At 42.3% G+C, this 22,840-nt stretch overlaps 1 protein-coding gene across 1 annotated transcript in view; it reads left to right on the top strand.

The window, feature by feature from the left end:
* Positions 1-281: 281 nt before the first annotated feature.
* The window catches only part of MARCHF6 (membrane associated ring-CH-type finger 6), an 82,533-nt gene continuing 59,974 nt past the window's right edge, over positions 282-22,840 (top strand). The window contains exons 1-2 of the mRNA XM_043887936.1: positions 282-534; positions 22,406-22,502. Of these exons, the coding sequence (XP_043743871.1) occupies positions 516-534; positions 22,406-22,502 (116 nt within the window). The 5' untranslated portion in view covers positions 282-515. The remainder of the gene's footprint in view (positions 535-22,405; positions 22,503-22,840) is intronic.

The raw sequence follows: 22,840 nt of genomic DNA, 5'->3' as shown, positions 1-22,840 counted from the left end.
CCTCCCACCTCGGTGTCATTAGAGTTCAGCTCCTTCTAAGGTTTCAGCCTCTCCGCCCGCGCAGCCCTCTGGACAAAGCCCAAGTGGCCCGCGGCCCATGACGGTGGCCACCCCGCGGCCTGTGGAGGGAGTGGAAGGGTGGGGGGGAATGTCCCGCAACGCCCCCGCGACCGCCGCCCACTGAGCATGCGCAACGCCGAGCTGCCGGAAGTGACGCCACACGTCGCGGAGGAGCCCCGCCCCTTCCGCCTTCACGCCCCGCCCAGGCCTCGCCCCTCCGCTCTCCCCGCCCCTCCCCCTCCCCTCTCTTGCCTGCTTTCTGTCAGCCTCTCTCCCTCTCCCTCTCCCCCCTCTCTCTCTTCCTCTCTCGCACCTGAGCACACGCACCTGCCCGGGCCCGGCTCCGCTCCCTCCTCCTTCCTCCCCGTCCCTTCCCCTTCCCCGCCCCGGCCGGAAGGCTCCGGCCTCGGCCGCTGGAGCCTCGCGGCTGCGTCACCGCCGCCCCCCCAGACAAGATGGACACCGCAGAGGAAGGTAAGTCGGCGGCGCCCGCGCCCTGTGCTTGCGGCTCCCGCGTTCGGGTCGGGCCCGTGCCGGTTCCGTGCGGCGCTCCAGGAGGGCGGCGGGGCCCGTGCGGCGCGTGAGGTGGCGGGGTAGGCGGGGGGCGCCTCCGCTCGGGTCAGGGGCTCGCGGTGACAGCGTTGCGAGCGGGCGGGACCACGGCGGGGCCGGCGTCCGGGCCGTTTGCCCCGCTGAGTAGCAGGGCGCGAGGGGCGGCGGGGAGCATGAGGGGGACCCGTCGGCGCCTCCAGCCGTTCCCCGCCCGCCCGCGCGGGTTGAGGGCCGGGGGCGTCGGGCTGGGGTGGGCGGCGTGGCTCCCCGACCCCCGCCCCTCCACTCCGTCCCGCCAGTCCCGGGGGGCGACGGCGCGGTCGTCGCGGCTCGAAGTCTGAGGGGTCGTTTTGTACGCCCTTCTCCGCCCCCACCCCCCGACTCGGTTTTGTCCGTCTTTTAACGTCGCTTCGCCCAGCCGCTCGAGCGGCCCGATCCCTTCGCGACGAAACTTCTTTGTTGACTCTGAAACTTCGCGAAAAACACCTCGCCAGGTGACGGCCGAGTGACCCCTGTTTGAAGCCCTCCCTCTTGCTTGCGTGCCCCCCACCGGTAATTTGTTTACAGACGAGGAAGGAGCAGGCCCAGCGAGGTTGTTCGAAGCAGGAAGGCTCTGAAGAGACTCCTTTTGTTTGGGTGCAGTTTATTTTGTGCTCAGCCCCTGACACAGATAAGCAGAGTTTGTGTGTGTGTTTTGCCTAGTGAGTGCGTGTGCTTTGACTCCAGCTGACTCGTAAGCAGAATACAGAAGTGAAGACACAACTGAACATCTGTGGCTATTGACATGCATTTGCTTTATTCAGTGAAGGTAGTTAGGTTGTTTTTAAGCAATTTTATCTTCCTAGAGCCTATCCAATAATGAGTGAGTGTATAGATGAACTTACTAACTTGTTTCGATTATCAGTGAAGATACATTTATGCTTGAGATATCTTACGTGGGGACGTGATAAGCATCTTTCAGCCTTTCAGATTGTGACTCTTGGTGATTTTAGGTGAAGATCGTTGAGGACTCTCGTGGTATGCAATAATGAGTGGTGGAAAATATGATATTGTCCATATATGTAATGAGTGGAGGGGATCAGTGTATCATTTTTAAAAGAAGTCTTTCCTTGGATAATAAAAGAACTTCAGCTGTAGTGATATTTGCATGTTATACTTGACAGTTTACAAAGCATAGTTATATGCCTTCACATTTGATCTGTGGAGTAGGTAGGTATTATTATCTTTTATAGATGTGGAAGTTATTGGTAGTTATTTTAGTTATCTTAATAGTTTGTCCAGGTTTCACACCCGAATGAGAGAAAGATTTAAACCTAGGTATCCTAATTACAAATAGTTTTCCTTTCATTGTGTTTCGGCTGTTTCTACTAGGTACTGTGAGTGAAAGGTAATTGCCACAGTAGACTCCTTTGGAAACAGTCAAGTGAAACTGCTGAGGAGATTGAGAATGACTTTTTTTGGACAGGTGGTCCTAGTGTGTAAATTTCTGTCTACATCCATACATCCTTTTGGGTTCAAATTTTAATGACTCAACCTAGTAATACGTGTGTTTATTGATTTATCACTTGATCTATACCGGCATGTTTTATTAAGTTCTCATTCTTTGAGCTTATGTACTAAGTACCTGCATACACTTATGGTACGATAGTGGTGATTCAGGAGTTGCAGAATCTCAGTCTATATGGAATGGTGGAAGACATATTTTCAGTGTGCTTCTTAGTGCACTGTTTTGTTTTGTTTTTCCTTTCTATGTAAAATTATAATCAGGATGAGGTATAAATGATGTTTACGTACTAACTCGAACATTGTTCTCTGTTGAGGTAACTAACATTTACTGAGGGCTTGATGTATGGCATGTCCTTCACTAAACATTTTACACACAAACACTTATCAGTAGGTAGCATTCTCTTTTTACAGATGAGGAAACTGAGGGTTAGTATGATTAAGTAACTTCGCCAGGGTCATAACAGGTGACCGACATCAGAGGCAAGATTCAAACTCAGGCCTGTTGGACTTTGTGGTTACATTAGATATTTCAGACTTCATCTTTAAATTAGATATTTATAAGTGGATACCCTGTGTCTCCCCTGGTGGCTCAGATGGTAAAAAATTTGCCTGCAGTGCAGGAGACCTGGGTTTGGTCTCTGGGTGGGCAAGATCCCATGGAGAAGGAAATTGCTAACCACTCCAGTATTCTTACCTGGAGAATTCCATGGACAGAGGAGCCTGGCGGATTGTAGTCCATGGAGTCACAAAGGGTTGGACACAACTGAGCAACATTCACTTTCACCTTGTATCCAATGTTGAGATAACTGAATTTTTGTCACTCCATTTATAAGATGAATCATTTACATAATTGGCAAAGTTTCACTTTGCATTTGTTTTGATAGTTAGCCATGAAATGAAAGTGACTTTTAATACTTCTCATGCCTAATTTTGCAAAATTCCAAATTAAAAGTCTGAAAATTTCAAATTAATGTAAACTTAACTTGAAACAAGGCTGGAAAAAGCGGGAGGATTACAGAAGATTTCATGATAAAATGATAAAGTGAAGATAGCGAAAAGCTTGGAAGCAACTTCTGTTTGCTAAATGAGTTATTACAGGTTATTTCGTAAATTAAAAAAATGTGGTTGGGTTTTTATCTGATTATAAAAGAAATTTTCTTTTTGTAGGAGACTTGGAAAATATGGCTAAACATAAAGAACATAAAAATTTTAAAAATCTTTAAATTTTATCACTCATTGTTAATAACACTGAAGACATTGTTTTTTTATTATGTTAATATGAACAGATTGTTACTGAAATACCAACCAGCAAATAGTGTTAACTCTTACATCTCTTTTAAAAATGCTTGTTGCTTTCCCCTAATGGTATCGTATATGATGTTATATGCTCAGAATGTTTCATACTTGTAGAAAAAGCCCTGAATTGTTAAAAAATTGATTATTTGCTAGATTTTGACCCTTCGTATTGTTTGTTGTGTATTAAAGTGTTCAGTATATTAAATCTTATTTTTGCAAAACCAACAGGTTTATCATCATTCTCATAATACAGGCATGCCTTGATTTTATTGTGTTTCACTTTATTGAGCTCTGTAGATAATGATTTTTTTTTTAAAAAACAAATTGAGGGTTTGTGGCAACCCTGCACTAAGTCTGTAGGTGCTGTTTTTCCAAAAACATTTGCTCACTTGCATGTCTCTCTGTCACATCTTAGCAATTCTTTCCGTATTTCAAACTTTCTCATTATAACTGTATTTGTTATAGTGATCTGTGATTTACTACTATTACAGTTGTTTTGGAGCACCATGAACTGTGCCCACAAAGAGAGCAAACTTAACTGATCAATGTGTGTTTTCTGACTGCCCCACTCCCTGCTGTTGCCATTTCTTTTTTTTCACCTCAGGGCCTCGCTATTCCCTAAGACACTATAATATTGAAATTAGGCTGTTTAATAACCCTCTAATGATTTCTTTTAAGTGTTCAAGTGAAAGAATAGTTGCCTCTCACTTTAAATCACAAGTTAGAAATGATTCAGCTTAGTGAAGAAAGTATGTTGAAATCCAAGATAGGCTGAAAACTAGGCCTTTTGCTACAGTTAGCCAAGGTGTGAATGCACAGATAAAGTTCTTGAAGAAAAAAGTGCTGCTGCAGTGAACATACAGATGATAAGAAAGAGAAGCAGCTGTATTGCCTAATAGAGTCTTAGTGGTCTGGAGAGATCAGACCAGGCCCACACTCCCTGAAGCCAAAGCCTATCCAGAGCATTGCTTTCACTCTTTTCACTTCTCTGAAGGCTGAGAGAATGGAGGAAGCTGTAGAGGAAACGTTTAGCTAGCAGAGCTTGGTTCATGAGTTATAAGGAAAGAAGTTGTCTCTAACGGTGAAGAGCAAAGTGAAGTAGCCAGATATCCAGAAAATCCAGCTGAGATAATTTTTGAAGGTGATCACACTGAAGAGCAGATTTTCAATATCCACGAAACAGCCTTATATTGGCAGAAAATGCCAACTAGGATTTTAATAGCTGGAGAGGAGAAGTTAGTGCTTGACTTCAAAGCTTCAAAGGACAGGCTGACTTGTGTTAGGGGCTAATGTAGCTGGTCATTTTTTTTTTTTTTTTTTGTAGCTGGTCATTTTAAGTTGAAGCTGTTGCTCATTTGCCATTCTGAAAATCCTAGGGCTCTTAAAATTATGCTAATTCTACTCTGCCTGTGCTCTGTAAATGGAACAAGGCCTAGATGACAGCTCATCTGTTTACAACGTGGTTTATTGAATATTTTAAACCCACTGCTGAGGCCTACTGCTCAGGAAAAAAAAAGATTCCTTTCAAAATATTACTGCTCATTGACAATGTACCTGATAACCGAAGAGTTCTGCTGGAGATGTGCAATGAGATGAATGTTTTCATACCTGCTGACAAACAAAATCCATTCTGTAGCCAGTGGATCAAAAAGTACCAATAATTTTGACTAGGAAAGTCAAAGTCTTATTATTTGAGAAGAAATTTCTTAAGCCTATAGCTGCCACTTGTTGTTCAGTCGTAAAGGCATGTCTTACTCTTTGCAACCCCATGGACTGCAGCATGCCAGACTCCCCTGTCCTTCACTGTCTCCTGGAGTTTGCCCTCATTCATGTCCATTGAGTTGGTGATGCTATCTAATCATCTCATCCTCTGTCACTTCAGCAAGCTGCCATGGAGATAATTATTCCTTTGATGGATCTGGACAAAGTAAATTGAAGACATTATGGAAAGGGTTCACCACTGTAGATGCCATTAAGAATATTTGTGATACTAGAACAACATTGTAAATCAATCATCATTCAATTAAAAGAAATAAAAATTTTAAAAGAGAACGTTTATGATTCACAGGAAGAGGTAAAAACATCAATGTCAACAGGAATTTAGAAAAAAGAGTTTGATTCCAACCCTTGTTGATTTTGAGGGGTTTAAGACTTCAGTGGAGGAAGTAATTGCAGATGTGGTATAAACAGCAAAAAGCCTAGATTTAGAAGTGGAGCCTGAAGATATGACTGAATTTTGTCATATCATGGTAAAATATTAACAAATGAGTTGCTTTTTAGGGGTGAGCAAAGAAAGTTTCTTGAGACAAAATATACTCCTAGTGAAGATGTTATGAAAGTTGTTGAAATGACAGCATAGCATTTAGAATATTATGTAAACCTAGTTGGTAAAGTAGGGGCAGGGTTTAAGAGAATTGATTTCACTTTTGAAAGATGTTCTGTTAGGTAGGTAAACTGCTCTGTCATTAAATCTTTAAACGTCAGAGCTTGAGAAGATCTTACATCTTTCTCATTCTGTCAGTTAGGAGTCTGATTCTGCAATGCACTGAGGTTTTTCAGTTTCAAAGAGAAAATGTTGTCCTTTGCCAAAAGGTATGCATTTTTAAAAAGCACTGCAATATTGGAATGGATGTTGCAAGCAAGTATTGATGTATGAAACTCTGATTAAGATATTAAACATTTTGCCATAGTAGAGTGCTCTTACTTCAGCTCAGAGATACATAGAGCTGACATTTTTCTTTTTCATTTTCTAAATTACTGCTCAAACTAGCAAAACATAATATAAAATCTTATCAGCAGTTTTTTATGGACTGCCAAAGCAATTGTTCTTAATGCTTTGTGAATTATATTCATTGGGAAGGGATGAAGCTCAAGTGTATCATATTGATCATGTTTTGTAGTATGGCAAAACCTTTAGATGGCTTAGATTTGGAAGCAATGAGTTCAAAGGATAGGAAGTTGTCAGAAGCAGACGGCTAGTTACTTTCTTTCTAGAACCACATGGTCTTTCATCTGCTTCCAGTAATGTCTGCTTCATTGTTTTTGCCATAGATCAGCTGTCACTGCTTTGGCATGCCTACGGCCAGGCATACATGCACTTATTTGACAAGTGCTTACGGGGCAGCTGTTACAAGCCAGACACAATTTTATGCACCTGGGGTAGGCGGATAACAAAATAGACAAAATCCCTTTTTTCATAGAGCCTGCGATCTTGTCTTTGGCTTGGTAAAGGAGGAAGGGAGAACAGAAAATAAACATGTAGTAAATTATATGGCAAGACAAGACAGTTATACGTGCTGTGGAGAACAGTCAGTTCAGAGGGAATGAGATGGGTGAGAGAAGGATGAGAGATGGAGGAGGATTACGAAGGGGCCTGAGTTAATTCTGGTGGTGACGGATCTGTCATTATCTCGAATGTGGTGACAGTTTTACCAGTGTAAAGCATATCAAGTGGTATCCTCTGAGTGCATCTGATTGTTTTCAGTTATTCCTCAGTAAAGCTGTCTAAAACTCCATTGTCTTTTACTTATGCGTGGCTTTGTATCAGCATGTGTTGATTTGGTAGCTGTTGGATCAAGGTATACAAATCTTCCAACTGTTGACATGTTTTCCTGTATAATATAAAAGTCACATTGATTAAGGTCACCACTTATCTCAGAAGGGCTTTAGATATTAGGGACACTGTCATGTTTATTGTGGTGGAAATAGGTTTTCTAAAATCCTAATATTTGTTTGAAAGTTTTGTCATTGGCAGCAAATATTGTCAGTTGGTTTCTTTGGTTCTTAGACTCACTTCATTCTTTTGTGCCTGCCACATACCTGCCTGAGTAACTGTTGTCTGTCAGGCTTTTTTTTTCTTTCATAGTAAAAATGGTGTTTCAGTGGGGTAAAAGCAGTTCCAACTGGTCACACCTAAGAATAATCCAAGTGCTTTTTCTTGAGGCAGTCATTGCTGTTGAGCCTGAGCCGAAGAATGAGCCCAGGCTCCCTGTATTTTTCAGTTCTTAAAAATTTCACTTGGTTCTTTAAATCATCTTTTTTCTTTGTATTTTGGATCCAGTGAGGAGACTGAAAACACAGTAACTTAGAGGAAGTTGAAAGAATTATTAAGCTGTGGTAAGAGAGTAATTATAAAGATGCCAGGACTGCTGTAAAGGGTACGCTGGGCCTGAGGGAAAGTGCAGGTAGGAAGACTTGGGAGGGGTGGGACTCTTCCTCACCGCTGTGGTTCAGACTGCATTGGAGAAGCATGGAGTTGTCCAAGCCAGAGCTAGCCCACAGTTTCTGGGTGAGCAGGAAATACCCCCTCCCCCTACCCCCGCCCCAGGGCGCATGCAGGAAACCCAAGGTTGGTGGGTGGGTAGACATGCACAGAGAGTTAGGGTACCGCTGTGGGTGCAAGGCCTGGAGTGTGTTGAGGTCTTATCAGTGGGGCTGTGAGAAGCTGGCAAGCCCACTGAGAGTGCAGCAGGAGCAGGCTTGCTCCAGGCCTCCTGTGTTGTCCCTCCAGCACCCTCTACTGACAAATCCTTTTCTGAGAACTGTTTAAAAGACGCAGTCTCTTATTACTGAACAGGTAGTACTGAAGGGTAAGTTTGGAGCTGAGAGGAATCAGACTGATACTTGGCACACTCCTGCTGACACTCCTGCCTCTGCTGCTGAACTTGCATTTGCCCACAGCTGGGCAAAGCCAGAAGTAGAAAACGGTGGTACCCCTTCCCTCCGTCTTCTGATCCCACAGAAGAGCGTCTCACTGACAGAATGTAACTCAAGCCTAGTAATAGTTTTCAGGCTGGAAACTAGTTTTTGGGCTTCCAGGAGCAGTAGTGCAGGTGAATGTTAGTTTTGTAATGACATGTGAAGGGATCATTCTGAAGAATGTCATGTGTAGTGACATTCTGAAGGGATCAGAAATAACTAAGCTTTGGGATATATGGATTGGAATTTTAAATTCCAATTTAAATTGGAATTTAAAATTTTCAAGGCCTAATTACCAAATCCACATTTTAAAAGTATGTATATGTATATATACTTCCACGGTCAAAAAGGAAGTGTTTTCCACAAAATTTTAGTTCAGTTTTTTTTTTTCTTATAGTTGTAAAAGTAGCAATGAAACAATAGAAACTTGGGAAAGAGGAGAAGAAAATCACCCATGTTCTCATCTAACCAATTATAGTGGCTGTCATTTTTTGTGTGTGTGTTTTCTCTTTTAGGCTGTTTTAGGTTTCTTATCTTGTTGGAAGAACAGTGTGTATTCATTTTTTAAATTTGTGCGTTGCTTATGTAACATTATACATTTTTCTATATTGTCATAAGAGTTGTTAAATTTGCTGTTTTTAAGGGACTATAGACATTCTGCAAAGAGTCGGACATGACTGAGTGACTGAACAGCAACAAATAGACATTCCAAGTACTGAATGTACCACAGTTTATGTAGCCACACTCCTGATCTTGGCTGTAATATTTTGAGTAATATTTGTGGCCCTGCTGAGAGACATGTGGGATTTCCCCAACTAGGGATCGAACCCGCACCCTGTGCATTGGAAGCATGAAATCTTAATCACTTGACTGCCAGGAAAGTCCTGAGTAATACTTTTTAATAATTGTTCACTGTAATCATAGCTACTAATTATAAGATTTTTGTCGATAATCAGATATTGAAAATCCCTTGTTATTGCAACCAAGTGAATCAGCGTCAACTTTAGTAGTCATAAAAATCATGTTGATAATATGTACCATTGATATTATGTGCTGAAATGGCACTCTGCCTGTGAGATTTTCCTTCCCAAAATACATAGCTCCACTCTAATCATCAGCAAAAACCGTAAACAAATTCTGATAGAAGGGCATCTTGCAATACTCCTTGAAATGATAAAAATTGTCAAAGATAAGCAAAGTCTGAGAAACTGCCAGAGCTAAGAGGAGCCTAAGGAGACATGACAACTAAATGTAATGTGGATTCTGGAACAGAAAAATCACTTTAGGTAAAGATCAAGGAGATCTGAATAGACTCTTAACTGTAGTTGATGATCGTGTGTCAGTATGGGTTCATTAAGTGTCATAAAAGTACCACCCTAATGTATTAGAAGTATAACATCCTAATATAGGATGTTAGTAATAGGGGTACTGGATATGTGGAGACACTGTACTGTCTTCCCACATTTTCTGTAAATGTAATCTGTTCTAAAAAATAAAGTATATTAAACCATTGTTTATTAAAATTATCACTAGTTTATCACCAGAAGGAAAGTGGAAACTTTTTGAAGTCTTAAAGAGCTTTCAGGGTAGACAGTGGTTTAAGAGTTAGAATGTACCCAAAGCTATGAGTTGGTCTGTATTTTTCCTTAGGGTAGATGCTTAGAATGTATGTGGTTTCTGGGCATACACACCGAGGAAACCAGATCTGAAAGAGACACGTGCATCCCAATGTTCATCGCAGCACTGGTTATAATAGCCAGGACATGGAAGCAACCTAGATGCCCATCAGCAGACAAATGGATAAGGAAGCTGTGGTACATATACACCATGGACTATTACTCAGCCATTAAAAAGAATTCATTTGAATCGGTTCTAATGAGATGGATGAAACTGGAGCCCATTATACAGAGTGAAGTAAACCAGAAAGATAAAGACCAATACAGTATACTAATGCATATATGTGGAATTTAGAAAGTTGGTAACAATAACCCTATATGCAAAACAGAAAAAGAGACACAGATGTACAGACAGAATTTTGGACTCTGTGGGAGAAGGTGAGGGTGGGATGTTTCGAGAGAACAGCATCGAAACATGTATATTATCTAGGGTGAAACAGATCACCAGCCAAGGCTGGATGCGTGAGACAAGTGCTCGGGCCTGGTGCACTGGGAAGACCCAGAGGAATCGGGTGGAGAGGGAGGTGGGAGGGGGCATCGGGATGGGGAATACATGTAAATCCATGGCTGATTCATGTCAGTGTATGACAGAAACCACTACAATATTGTAAAGTAATTAGCCTCCAACTAATAAAAATAAATGGAAAAAAAAAGAAAAGAATGTATGTGGTGAAGTGGATTGTTGGCTAAAAGAACTAAAGGGATGGGATAGTCCTAAATGGGTGCTGACTTGGTAACCTCTCACACTATTGGGCTTTCCCGCTCCCTTTCACCTCCTAGGTTGTCTCCTTGCTCAGTCACTCAGGATTTGAAGGTTTCATTCAAAGCACCTTAATTGAGCTAGGTACTGGGCTAGAAACTTTCAAAAGGTATGCTTTGTGAAGATTCTTCTTGTTCCGTCGCTCAGTTGTGTCTGACTCTTTGCGACCTCATGGACTTCAGCACACCATTCTTCCCTGTCCTTCACCATCTCCCAGAGTTTGCTCAAACTCAAGTCCATTGAGTCGATGATGCCATCCAACCATCTTGTCCTCTGTTGTCCCCTTCTCCTCCTGCCATAAATCTTTCCTAGCATTAGGGTCTTTTCCAATGAGTCGACTCGTTGCATCAGGTGGGCAAAGTATTGGAGCTTCAACTTCAGCATCAGTCTTCCAGGTGAATATTCAGGGTTGATTTCCTTTTGTGAAGATACTAAGTATTCAAATAAACAAACTAAGCAACAAAAGTTGCTACAGGTTATAACAGAAGTTTGCCCTTGAAAACCACTAAGAGCTTTTTTTTTCCTAGGTAGGTTTGCAGAGCTTTGATTTCTAGGTAGGTTTGTGTTCATAACCAGCAAGTGCATTGATTTTACTTTGGCCTGAACAAGATTTGTAATTTTACTGCGTGTAAATTTGATGGAGCCTTACTCCACCACATTTCATTTTTAGTGAAGGGCCTCAGGCTGCATCTTTTGTACACTTAGCTCTCCTTTTGTACTGTTGGCCTTGTTATTCTGTTGAAGTTTCAGGTGGTGGGATTGATCCTACTAAACAAAATAGATTATTCTTTGACTCCCTCACTGCCCCCCCCCCCCTTTGCCCCTTGAGGCATTTTATATGCATGTGGTAAACTCCCTTAGGAAAGAAGTTACAGGATTTCTCTCCTGTGTGTTTTTGTCTTGTTTCTTCATGGTCCTTATGCCAGCTGAGGTGGTCAGGACAATGAAACCAAGCTAAACGAATGGAAATAGGTTATTTTGCCATTTTTCTAGGTTTTCAAGTTGCACTTCGAAATCTAGGGCTTGTCACTCCACGCTTGTTAACTTGCCTATGAGGGTTACTGTAATTTTCTCAGCCCTGTGATCATCAGTGATTGGAAATTCACCAGTGTAAGCATGCTCCATCATCACAGTCAGAAACCAGATGATGACTTGGGAGCATGGCCTGATAAGGACGTAGTATTGGTCTTTCTTTTCAGCATTGTTAATGCTCTTGAGAACATGGAAAGATGGTGGAAAGAGTTTTCTTTGAATTTCTCTGTTGGTGGTAGTTGTGCTTGTTCTAGTTTTGTGAATCTGCTAAGATCCTTTATAAAACAGGAAAGGGTAATTTATGTCTTGGTCATACTACTACTGCTGCTAAGTCACTTCAGTCGTGTGACTCTGTGCGACCCCATCCCTGGGATTCTCCAGGCAAGAACACTGGAGTGGGTTGCCAGTTTCCTTCTCCGATGCAGAAAAGTGAAAAGTGAAAATGAAGTCGCTCTGTCATGTCTGACTGTTCTCGACCCCATGGACTGCAGCCTACCAGGCTCCTCTGTCCATGGGATTTTCCAGGCAAGAGTACTGGAGTGGGGTGCCATTGCCTTCTCCGGTCTTAGTCATAAACTACCCCCAAACCTGAGCAGCTTAAACCAACAAAAGGTTGAAGTTTCTCACTGACATCACATCTCGAAATGCTCCTAAGTTGGATCACCTGGAGATCTAGATGGGATACCGTGTTTTTGATTCTACAGTCATTGAGGCAGGAGCATGCAGTGTGATGGAGAGTGTTCATCAGTGCCCAAAGCCTTCTATCCAGAAGTGATGCCCATCGCTAGACCTCATATTGCACTGACCATAGCAGGTCACATGTCCATGTACGATTTCAGAGGTAACAGGAAAGTGCAGTCCCGCCACATGCCTAGGACGTAGAATGCTGGAAACATTTGATGACCAGCACTGATGATTCCCAGTCCCTTGCAACATGGTTGGATGGAATAAATGTGCTCACTGCCATACATTGCAATCTACAACTTCATTAGACCACATTTTAGAGAGAGAACCAATTTTTTTCCATGTCATTACCTTTTCTCATTTCCTGTTTCTTGTTTCTCATTACCTGTTCTTGTCTCCTACATCTAGTCACTACTGTAGAAAATCTTTTGATCTCCTCCCCCCCCAAGTATAATTAAAGTAAAATTTACCTTATTTAATGTCTGTGAGTTTTTGACAAATGGATGCAGTCATGTAGCCATCACAGTCAAGAAGATATAGAATACTTCTTTCACTACTCAAAATATCTCCATGCCTTTTTATGGTCAGCTCTACCTCCAGACTCTGGAACCACTCATCTGTTTCTGCCTATATATTAGGTTGGTACAAATGTAATTGTTGTTTCAGTCCTTGAATTTCAAATCATTATAATTTGGCTCAAATATCTTTATTAATCAAAATAGGAGCCATTACAGTCAACATGTTTTTTGCCAATGGGAGGTGCTTGTTTATTCCTGTAGCATAAACATCCATGCTTCGTGAGTCAACAAACTCTTGGAAAGCATTTTCTTTCTCCTGCTGGTTGTGGAAGCATTTTTCCTACAAAAAGTTGTTGAGGTGCTTGAAGAAGTGGTAGTCGGTTGGCCAGAGGTCGGGTAAACGTGGTGGATGAGGCAAAATTTTATAGCTCAATTCCTTCAACTTTTGAAGTGTTGGCTGTGCAACATGTAGTTGGGCATTGCCATGGAAAAGAATTGGCCCTTTCTGTTGACTAATATACTGGTTTGACTAATACTGGTTTCAGGCCTTGCAGTTTTTGGTGCTTCTTATTGATTTGCTGAACATACGTCTCAGATGTAAGGGTTATGCCGAGATTCAGAAAGCTGTAGGGTATCAGATGGGCAGCAGATCACCCAACAGTGACTATGACTCTTTTTTGGTGCAAGTTTGGCTTTGGGAAGTGCTTTGGAGCTTCTTGGACCAGCTGCTGAGCTGGTCATTGCCAGTTGTCATATAAAATCCACCTTTCATTGCACATCACAATCTGATCAAGGAATGGTTCATTGTTGTTGTGTAGGATAAGAGAAGATGACTCTTCAAAATGATAATTTTTTTTTTGATTTTTGGTTAACTTACGAGGCAACCCATATAGCTTTTTCACCTTTCTAGTTTGCTTCCAATGCCAAACGAATGTAGAATGTTGACATTGAGTTCTTGGGCAGCTTCTTGTGTAGTTGTAAGAGGATCATTTTCAATGACGACTCTCAGTTGTTGTCACCTTCCGATGGCTGACCACTACACTCCTCATCTTTAAGGCTGTCATCTCCTTTGCAAAACTTCTTGAACCACCACTGCACTGTACATTCGTTAGCAGTTCCTGAGCCAAATGCGTTGTTGATGTTGAGTTCTCTCCTCTGCCTCATGACCCATTTTGTACTGAAATAAGATTGCTCGAATTTGCTTTTGTCCAACATCATCTCCGTAGTCTAAAATAAATATAAAATAAGCAGCAAGTAATGTCATTAGAAAAAAAAAAAGAAATGTGCATTAAAATGATGTATAATGTAACCACATTTAAAAATGTATTCCAAAAAAAAAAAAAAAAATGTATTCCAGCATCAAACAGCAAATTTAAACAATGCAAAAACCTCACTTACTTGTGCACCACCCCAATAGTTTTGCCTTTTCCAGAATGTTATACATTGAATTAAACAGTATGTAGCTATTGAGTCTGGTTTCTTTCAATGTAACATAATGTATTTGAGATGTATTCACATTGTTGCATATATCAGTAGTCTTATCTTTTTTTTAATGGCTGAGTGGAATTCTGTTGTAGGAATGTGCCACAGTTTATCCATTCCCCAGTTGTGGAATTTTGGGGTTGCTTGTTTCAAGTTTGGGGGAATTACACATGAAATTCACATAGATTTCTGTGTGAACATAAGTTCTCCCTTTACTAGGTCAAATACCTAGGAATAGGATTCCTGAATGTATGATAAGAGTATATATGTTTTTGTTTTTGTCATTTTAATAGGTGTGTAGTGGTATCTTATAGTTTAGTCCATGTCTGACTCTTTTGCAACCTCATGGACTATAGCCCCCGACAGTCTCCTCTGTCCGTTGGATTTCCTAGGCAAGAATACAGGAGTCGGTTGCCATTTCCTTCTCCAGGGGATCTTCCAGACCAGGAATCAAACCTGTGTCTCCTGCATTGGCAGACGGGTTCTTTACTGCTGAACCACCAGGGAAGTCCAGTGGTACTTTACTGTGGTTTAAACGTTTTTTAAATGTGGGAAAACATACATAACAAGAGTTAGCATCCTAACCATTTTTAAGTGTGTAACTCAGTGGCATTAAATACGGGCACATTGTTGTACAGTTACCAACAACTTACTGTGATTTTAATTTGCATTTCCTTAATGATGTTTGCATTGCTTTCATGATGCTAACTTCTCCAGGTTAGCATCAGAAGCACCAGGTGCTTCTCTGGTGAAGCATCTATTCAAATCTTTTGCTGAAACTTTTTGGATTATTTTCTATAAAGACCCCAATTAGTACGCTGGACAAAGGACTTGAATAGTTCACAGAGAAAAAGAACATGGCAGAATGTGGAAATAATCCAGCTTCACTAGTAATAAAACTACTTAATTAGCTACTGTACAAGTTATTTTTGTCCTTATATTCAGTAATGCAGTGTGTTTTTATTAGACGGAGCAATCTACCATTCAAATGCAAGAAAATAAAGTTGGAGGGGTAGATCAAGATTTATAGGATATTGACATTAAATTATGAAAAAATAAAACATTCAGGAAAACTTGATCTATAACCAAGGTATGCATGATAAAGTTGAAAAGTTCTCTTTCGGAATTTGGGGCTCGGTTTTAACCCTCATTTCTTCATAAACTTGCTTAATAATATCGTTGGGTTAGTTTAGAACTGGAGTTAGCTGATCTCCATCTGCTCCCCACTTGTCTTTGGTGTCAGAGGCAGTGGTAGGGTTGAAGTTTTTCTTGTACCGTTTGCCTGGATTACGGCAGCAGTTATTGTCTATAAAGTTTTCTGGCTTACTGAGTTGCCGCTTTTCTGGCCCTTTGGCTAGAGGGAGCAGGTTTTCGTGGGGAATTTTTTTGGTCTGCTCTCATTATTGTTTCTAGGTTGCCAGCTTCTCCACCTTAGTCTCTAGTTCAGGCTCAGTTCAGTTCAGTCACTGAATCATGTCTGATTCTTTGCGACCCCGTGGACTGCAGCATGCCAGGCCTCCCTGTCCATCACCAACTCCCAGAGCTTACTCAAGCTCATGTCCATCAAGTCGGTGATGCCATCCAACCATCTCATCCTCTGTCATCCCCTTCTCTTCCCGTCCTCAATCTTTTTCAGCATCAGGGCCTTTTCTAATGAGATCCAACCAGTCCATCCTAAAGGAAATCAGTTCTGAGTATTCATTGGAAGGACTGATGCTGAGGCTGAAACTCCAATACTTTGGCCACCTGATGCGAAGAGCTGACTAGTCCAGGCTGCTTAGGGCAAAACCAGACCGAGAGAACTCGCTGCTGTGTGTGTGTGGTTCCCGGGGCCCCAGCTCCTCTTGCTGGCCTGCCTTTGCTTCGCTCTTCAGTCTTCTTATGTGTGTTTCGTGTATAATATCTTGTGTTTTTAGCTGTCCTTGGCAGGAGGAATAGGGAGAAGACTATTTTATCTTGATCTAGAACTTTCCATTCTTTTCTAGTCTTTACTGCTATCTTTCTCTAGGAGGAAACTTTATCTTGATTTTCTAGTGATAACTGTTTTTCACATTTTTGTATTTTTTTACATGTGGAAGTAACTAACTCTTTGTGTCTGGGGTTCTTTATCACTCAACATCATTTTGTGTTGTTGCTGTTCAGTTGCTAAGTTGTATCCAACTCTTTGTGACCCCATGGACTCCAGCACGCCAGGCTTCCCTGTCTTTCCCTGTCTTCTGGAGTTTGCTCATGTCCATTATATATGGACACATACACAAATATATGCAGTTGATTCTGGAACAACACTGGTTTGAACTACTTGGGTCCACTTTTATGCAGATTTCTTCCAGTAATGATATAGTGTTGCCCCTCATCCCCATTCGTGGGTTTCATGTCTGTAAATTCAACCAACTGCAGATAAAAATTTTCGCGTGCCTTTGCTTGAATCCGTGGATGCAGACAGAACCTGCGGATGTGGAGGCCGACTTTGGGACTTGAGTGCCCTGGAGTTTTGCTGTACATGGGGTTCCTGAAAGCAATCCATCCACGGATACTGAGGTACAGCTAGACTATAGGCAGTATACCCATGTAAATTAAGGAAAGAACTTCTTTCCCCAACTGTGATCCCTACAAAGTAGCAACTGTTAATAGCTCTTACCTACTCTTCCAGAATAAATGTTCAGCCATGACCTTTATACATTTATGCTTTGTTTCAGGTTTTTCTGCTGGACTATGGATTGGCAGGGAAGAAGCTTCCGTGCCTTCTACTCCATGCGCGCAGACTAGCGAAGGAAACTTAGTTGAGGATATAGACCAGGGCAGCCTAGCTCTTAGGCAGCTTTTCTTGGCCTCCAGTTCCTTGATAAAGGGGATAAGCCACACCTAATCAGGTGTGTGGTTCAGGGCCTACTAAACAGTCAGTGTTTGCCTTAAAGTGTTTTATAGCTAAGGCTTATCACCATTCTGGTTGATTCAGAGAAACAGTCTTTGCCTTTCCATTTAGGGAAATATTTATACAGAAAGTACACTTCAACAAAACTCATTTAGTCACAACTTTATCATGTGGGAAAAGACAAAGAATCAATACTACAGAAGAGATTTGTGACATTGTTTCTTGGATCAAATTCTTTTTAGAGTCATTTAGATTAAATGGTTTTAAATTAGATTTGGATTGTTGATGTCATAGAAATAGACCTTTAGGAATGTTGAGACATATTGCTTAGATCTTATTCTGCTTTCTTTCCCTGATGAGGATATAGACAGTGAAAGTTTGAACACATTTTTTTTGGCCTTGCCATGTGGCATGTGAAATTCTAGTTTCCTGACCGGGAATTGAATCCATGTCCCCTGCATTAGGAGCTCCAAATCATAACCACTGGACTACCAGGGAAATCCCTTAACACATTTTTAAAAACATAATCACTAAAATAGGAAAATTGCTAACAAAAGTTTTCACGTTTGTGTGTGTATATTAAATAAACCACATGCTAAGTCCTCCTACTAGAGAACTTCATGATAAAATTGGACTTGGTAGTGTTTAGTAAAATAAAAATTCAGCTATGATATTTCCAAATTGTGTGTTTAATCTTTGATTTATATAGTTTAAAAGTTTACGGCAGCAGTTATTGTCTATAAAGTTTTATATAAATTTCAAACTCTCACAAATAATGTAGCAAGCCTTCATGCTGCCAGCATCTAGATTCAACAGATACAAGCATGGCTGACAATCGTTTTCTCTCAACTCTTTCCCTCTTGCTTCCCCACACTTCTACTGGATTGTTTTAAAGGAAATCCCAAATATGATATCTTTTCATCAGTAAATGCTTATGTATTCTAAGAGATAATAACTTATTAAAAAAACCAACCATAATACCAATATCATTCTGCCTACTGTCTTTATCCTCCCAAGTTTTAAAAGGCCTGTCAAGGGGCTTCCCTGGCAGCCCAGTGATTAAGACTCAACACTTCCTCTGCAGGGTGCACAAGTTCTATCCCTGGTTGGGGGACTAAGATCCCACATGCTGTTTGGTGCAGCCAAAAAATAAATAATTAAATAAAAATGCCTGTCAATATTATTGCTATTAACATGATGATTAATTAATTCTCTTTAGGATATCTCTGTAGTCCCTTTTGTCTTTGGATATAGCCTACTAGGGATGTATGATCATGTTATAAATTCTCTAAAATAATTATTTTCTGTGATTAAGCTTGATATACACAGGTTCATTTGTTTTTGGCTTATTTTCTACTTTGACTGTTTGATTCCCACTTTTATTATTATGTAAAAGAGTTCCATGATTCTAAAACAAGATTGATTTAGAAGCCTAAATGTTCCCTTCTCTTTCCTTTTATATAATCAGTGGAGCTTGTGAAGTCCCTGATAAAATAATGATAATATTGTATACGTGTAATATTGTGTACGTGTGTATTTTGAGAGAGCCATAGTTACTGTCAATTTTACTGTGGGAAAAAAAATTATATTGGGCAGTGGTTCTCAAACATTTTTGGTCTCAGGATCCCTGTAAACGCTTCTGAAAGACTCAGAAGAACTTTTATTTGCCATATAAGAAAATAAAAACATTTACAAATTTTTATTCACTTAAAACTCCCATTATGTGTTAATATACATTTTTTTTCTTGAAAATAACCATATATTCCAAAGCCAGAACATTGGTGAGAAGAGTGGATTTGTTTTATATTTGCATATGTTTTAAATGTTTGGTTTAGTGGGAAACAGCTGCACTCAAGCAGTTGTGTCCTGTAGCCTCTGGAAACCGCCACTGTGCACTGGCAAGGCAGTGAGAGAAGACTCGTAGTGTTAGAGCGGAGATAGTTTTGACCTTGCAGGGCCCCAGTGAGTCCCAGTTCTGTACTGTAGACTGTTGAGCAGAGCTCTGGGGCTTGATTTAGATTTGTTGTGCTTGCTTAGTTTTGTGTTCCTTGGTTTGTCCTTTAGAAGGGTGGAATCTCTGAAAATCAGTGTCTGGATCTAATGGAGATCCGGTCTTCCCAGTCGTGCTCAACTCCAGCCCCGCCTGCCCCTTGGGCCGTCCTGTGGGGTGTGGGGAACTGTGGTGCCCGGGCGGATGGGCGCAGCCCGCAGTCTCCGCGTCCGGAGCCCCAGGAGCCTCAGTGTGCATATCTAAGAGGAGCCAGGCTGGCCGTCAGCTGTCTGCCCGCTCCTTGGTGGTGGTCCGCGTGTTACATCCCTGCGTCCCGCTGGCCGAGTGTGCCAACAAAGGCTCTCCCTGGCTCAACCCCAGTCCTTCGCCGCATAACTGCCGGCTGCCAGTCACCATGTTTCTGCGCCGCTTCCCTCTGCCCTGTGTCCTGCCTGCCACGCTGTCTCTGCTGCACCCTACTTCCTGCCCCCGGGGCCGCTTGAGAGCTGGTGGGGAGACAGGAAGAGGTGGAACCACTTGCCCTGTGACTGCACCTGCCCGCCCACAGTTGAACTCAAACTCCCCATAAGTGGGGGATCCCGCAGTGGCATACGCCTGTCTCTAAAGTTAATCCACAGAGGTCTAGGCACTTCTGGCTGGTACCCCGACATAGTGAATGACTTTGAGGGCAGGTTTGGCTCCTACCTGCAGAACCGTGGTCATTCTAGAACTCATCCATGCCCGTGGGCATCCACAACTCAGCTCTCATGATTCTAGGTCACCAGGAGTGCATGTCCTGTGGCCCTGTTAAGTTGTGGCGACCTGGGCTACTGGGAATTGGGTGATGGGGGACCCAGATTTGGCTCCATAGAGGAAGCCTGGTAATGGACTACCCCATCCAAGGGGTAGCAGACTTGTTACTTGTGACCCAAGGGTGGGGAGGCAGTGATGAAAAACAGCACTGGTCTCTGGAGATCTGGTAGTTGGAATGAGTCCACTTAAAATCCTTTCAGGCGGATCCATTGTATGGCAAGTCTAGTACCTGCAGCCAAGGTGATGGTGGTTTAGTTGCTAAGTCGTGTCTGACTCTTGTGACCCTGTGGACTGTACCAGGCTGCTCTGTCCCTGGGATTCTCCAGGCAAGAATACTGGAGTGGACTGTCATTTCTTCTCTAGGGGGTCTTTGCGACCCAGGAATTGAACCTGGGTCTTTTGCATTGCAGGCAGATTGTTTACCGACTGACCCATGAGGGAAGCAGCCGAGGTAATCTCAAGCTTCAATGGAAGGGTGTTGAGTTCGGTGCAGTTAAAATACTGTGTGATCTACCGCATGGGTTGACGGATGGGGAGCCTCTGCCCCTATCCCCATGTCCTGCTTCTCCTCGCCCTCCTGGCTCCTAGGCTAGTTTCCCTGGGCTGAAGTGAGGGAGCTGCCTGCCCACTGCCGCTGGAAATCATGGCACGGGACTGTGGTTCTGTTTTGTGTTGGAACTTTGCGGCGGCCGATTAGACACGAAGGCTGGGACGTTCCTACTGCACTGCTGGAGCTCAAAGTCTTAGATCGATGCAAAACGGACCGGAGTGAATGCTGTTGCCATGGATGTTTTTATTAATCAAGGATGAAGGTGAAAAAGGGAGGTTTAAAGAGATTCTGATCCCATGTTCTCTCCATAAACGATGCCGACTGCCAGAGTTATTTCCGGTAATGTGCCGGTAGCTTACAGAAAGCAAAGTCCTTCCGATGATGGTAGCTGCAGTGTCTGGTTCTACAGAATTTAAAGATGCAGTAGTGCAATCTATGCTTAATTTGATACAATTCAGATAACTCTACAGCGACTCCATGGCAACCAGGATTGACAATTTTGGTAGATTTTTCCTGGGTGGTGGTGAGTTGTGAGTTTCTGTGTTGCTGGAGTGATTTGTCTGGTTTATAGATAACAGAGAGACTAGTGTGCTAACCATAGGTTACCCTGAGCGCTTGATAGCCTTAACTTTGACAAATATTGCTTAGCCGCCCAAGATTGAGCAGTCATAGTTCTGTGATGCTCTTAAGTGGCCGGAACCGTACCACACTGCTCAGCGTGTGTGCTTCCGGTCGGATGGGTGCTGGAGGCTCATTATTAAATCCGTCAGAGAGAGGCTCTGGGTTGCAGCTGTTACTCGTTAGTGAGGAGCTCACTGTAAGAGTAGATGAGAAGCTTGCGTCACATCCCTGCCCCGTGTCCACACTGCCTGTTGCCCCTCACTTTCCCACCTTGGGGTTGGTATCTGGCCTTGGTGGTTCGCTGAGAAGCCGTTCTAACTGAAAGTCACTACCAGGTTTTGGTAGGTGGTCCTGCGGAAGGACCACATTAATGAACGAGCGAGCTTGATGGCATGCTTTCAGTCCTCTGCATGTCACCCGCCACGCCAGGCAGACTGACCTTTAGACCCACTTAGGGCAGGAGCGTGAGGAGGAGCTGCTGCCCTCTGGCTGCAGACCCGTAGCCCTGTGCTCCTGTAGTTTCTGCTTAAGGCAGCCTCTGACTTGTTTCTCTCTGGCCTTCGTGGTCTTGGGGGGGCCCCCTCCACGCCCTGATTGTGTGTGTGTGTCTGTTACAGTGTCTCCCTCTAGTTGAGGGTTGTCCCCAGGGTCGCTCACTGCTGTTTCTATAAGTCCTGAGATACGTTTTTCTGAAGTTTAAACTTAGGACTGGACTTAGAACTTTAAATTGTTGGCAGAGGAATGGTGATTGATTTTTGCTTATTTCTATCTATAGTCTGTTAGTTATGAGAGTGTGCAGTTTTAGAGCTTCCCTGGTGGCTCAGACAGTAAAGAATCCGCCTGCAGTGCAGGAGACCTGGGTTCGATCCTGGAGTGAGTAAGATCCCCTGGAGAAGGGCGTGGCAACATACTCCAGTATTCTTGCCTGGAGAATTCCATGGACAGAGAAGCCTGGAGGGCTGTAGTCTGTTGGGTCGTAAAGAGGTGGCATGACTGAACGACTAAGCACCATGCAGTTTTAAAGAAAACCGCTGTTTTTGTCATTTTCAATTTTTATTTATTTACAGAACTCTCATACAGAGGAACAATTGACCTTTTTATATGATAGGGATTTTAAGTTTCAGATATATTTGGTTATCATCTTGATCACCCTTTTTAGTTCTTCATGATGTTGATTGGTGTTTTATGTAGTGACAGAGTCTTACTTTGACAAGCAATATTTTAGCTTTTGGTGGTCTATTAATTTTTTATAAGTTACAACCAAAATAATTCCATTTTTCTTTTCTCATTAATAGACATATGTAGAGTGTGTCGGTCAGAAGGAACACCTGAGAAGCCTCTTTATCACCCTTGTGTATGTACTGGCAGCATTAAGTTTATCCATCAAGAATGGTGAGTCGTCCTTCGGGAAAATTTTTGCCTGAGCTTCACTTGTCATCTGTATAAATAAGGGGAACTGTTTCAATGACTTTTTCTGTAACTAGATATTTAAAATTTTTTTTACTGTGTTTGGAGATTATCCATATTCCTTATTACCATGCCATGTCATTTTGGTATATTGTCTTTTGCCCATTTGTTTGTTTCTACCGTGGAGAGCTTATATGTTCATGGGGAGTGTTATGGTTTTCTGCTTTTGCTTAGGATGGTTATAGCTTACATTGAGGAAATGCTTTGTGTCGGAATACTCAGTGCTTCTATACGTTTTAGCTCATTTAATCCTTACAACAGAA

The sequence above is a fragment of the Cervus elaphus genome, chromosome 25, assembly GCF_910594005.1.
Source record: "Cervus elaphus chromosome 25, mCerEla1.1, whole genome shotgun sequence".
Taxonomy (NCBI): domain Eukaryota; kingdom Metazoa; phylum Chordata; class Mammalia; order Artiodactyla; family Cervidae; genus Cervus; species Cervus elaphus.
The sequence above is the reverse complement of the archived record's forward strand: the minus strand, read 5'-3'. Positions and strand labels throughout refer to the sequence as shown.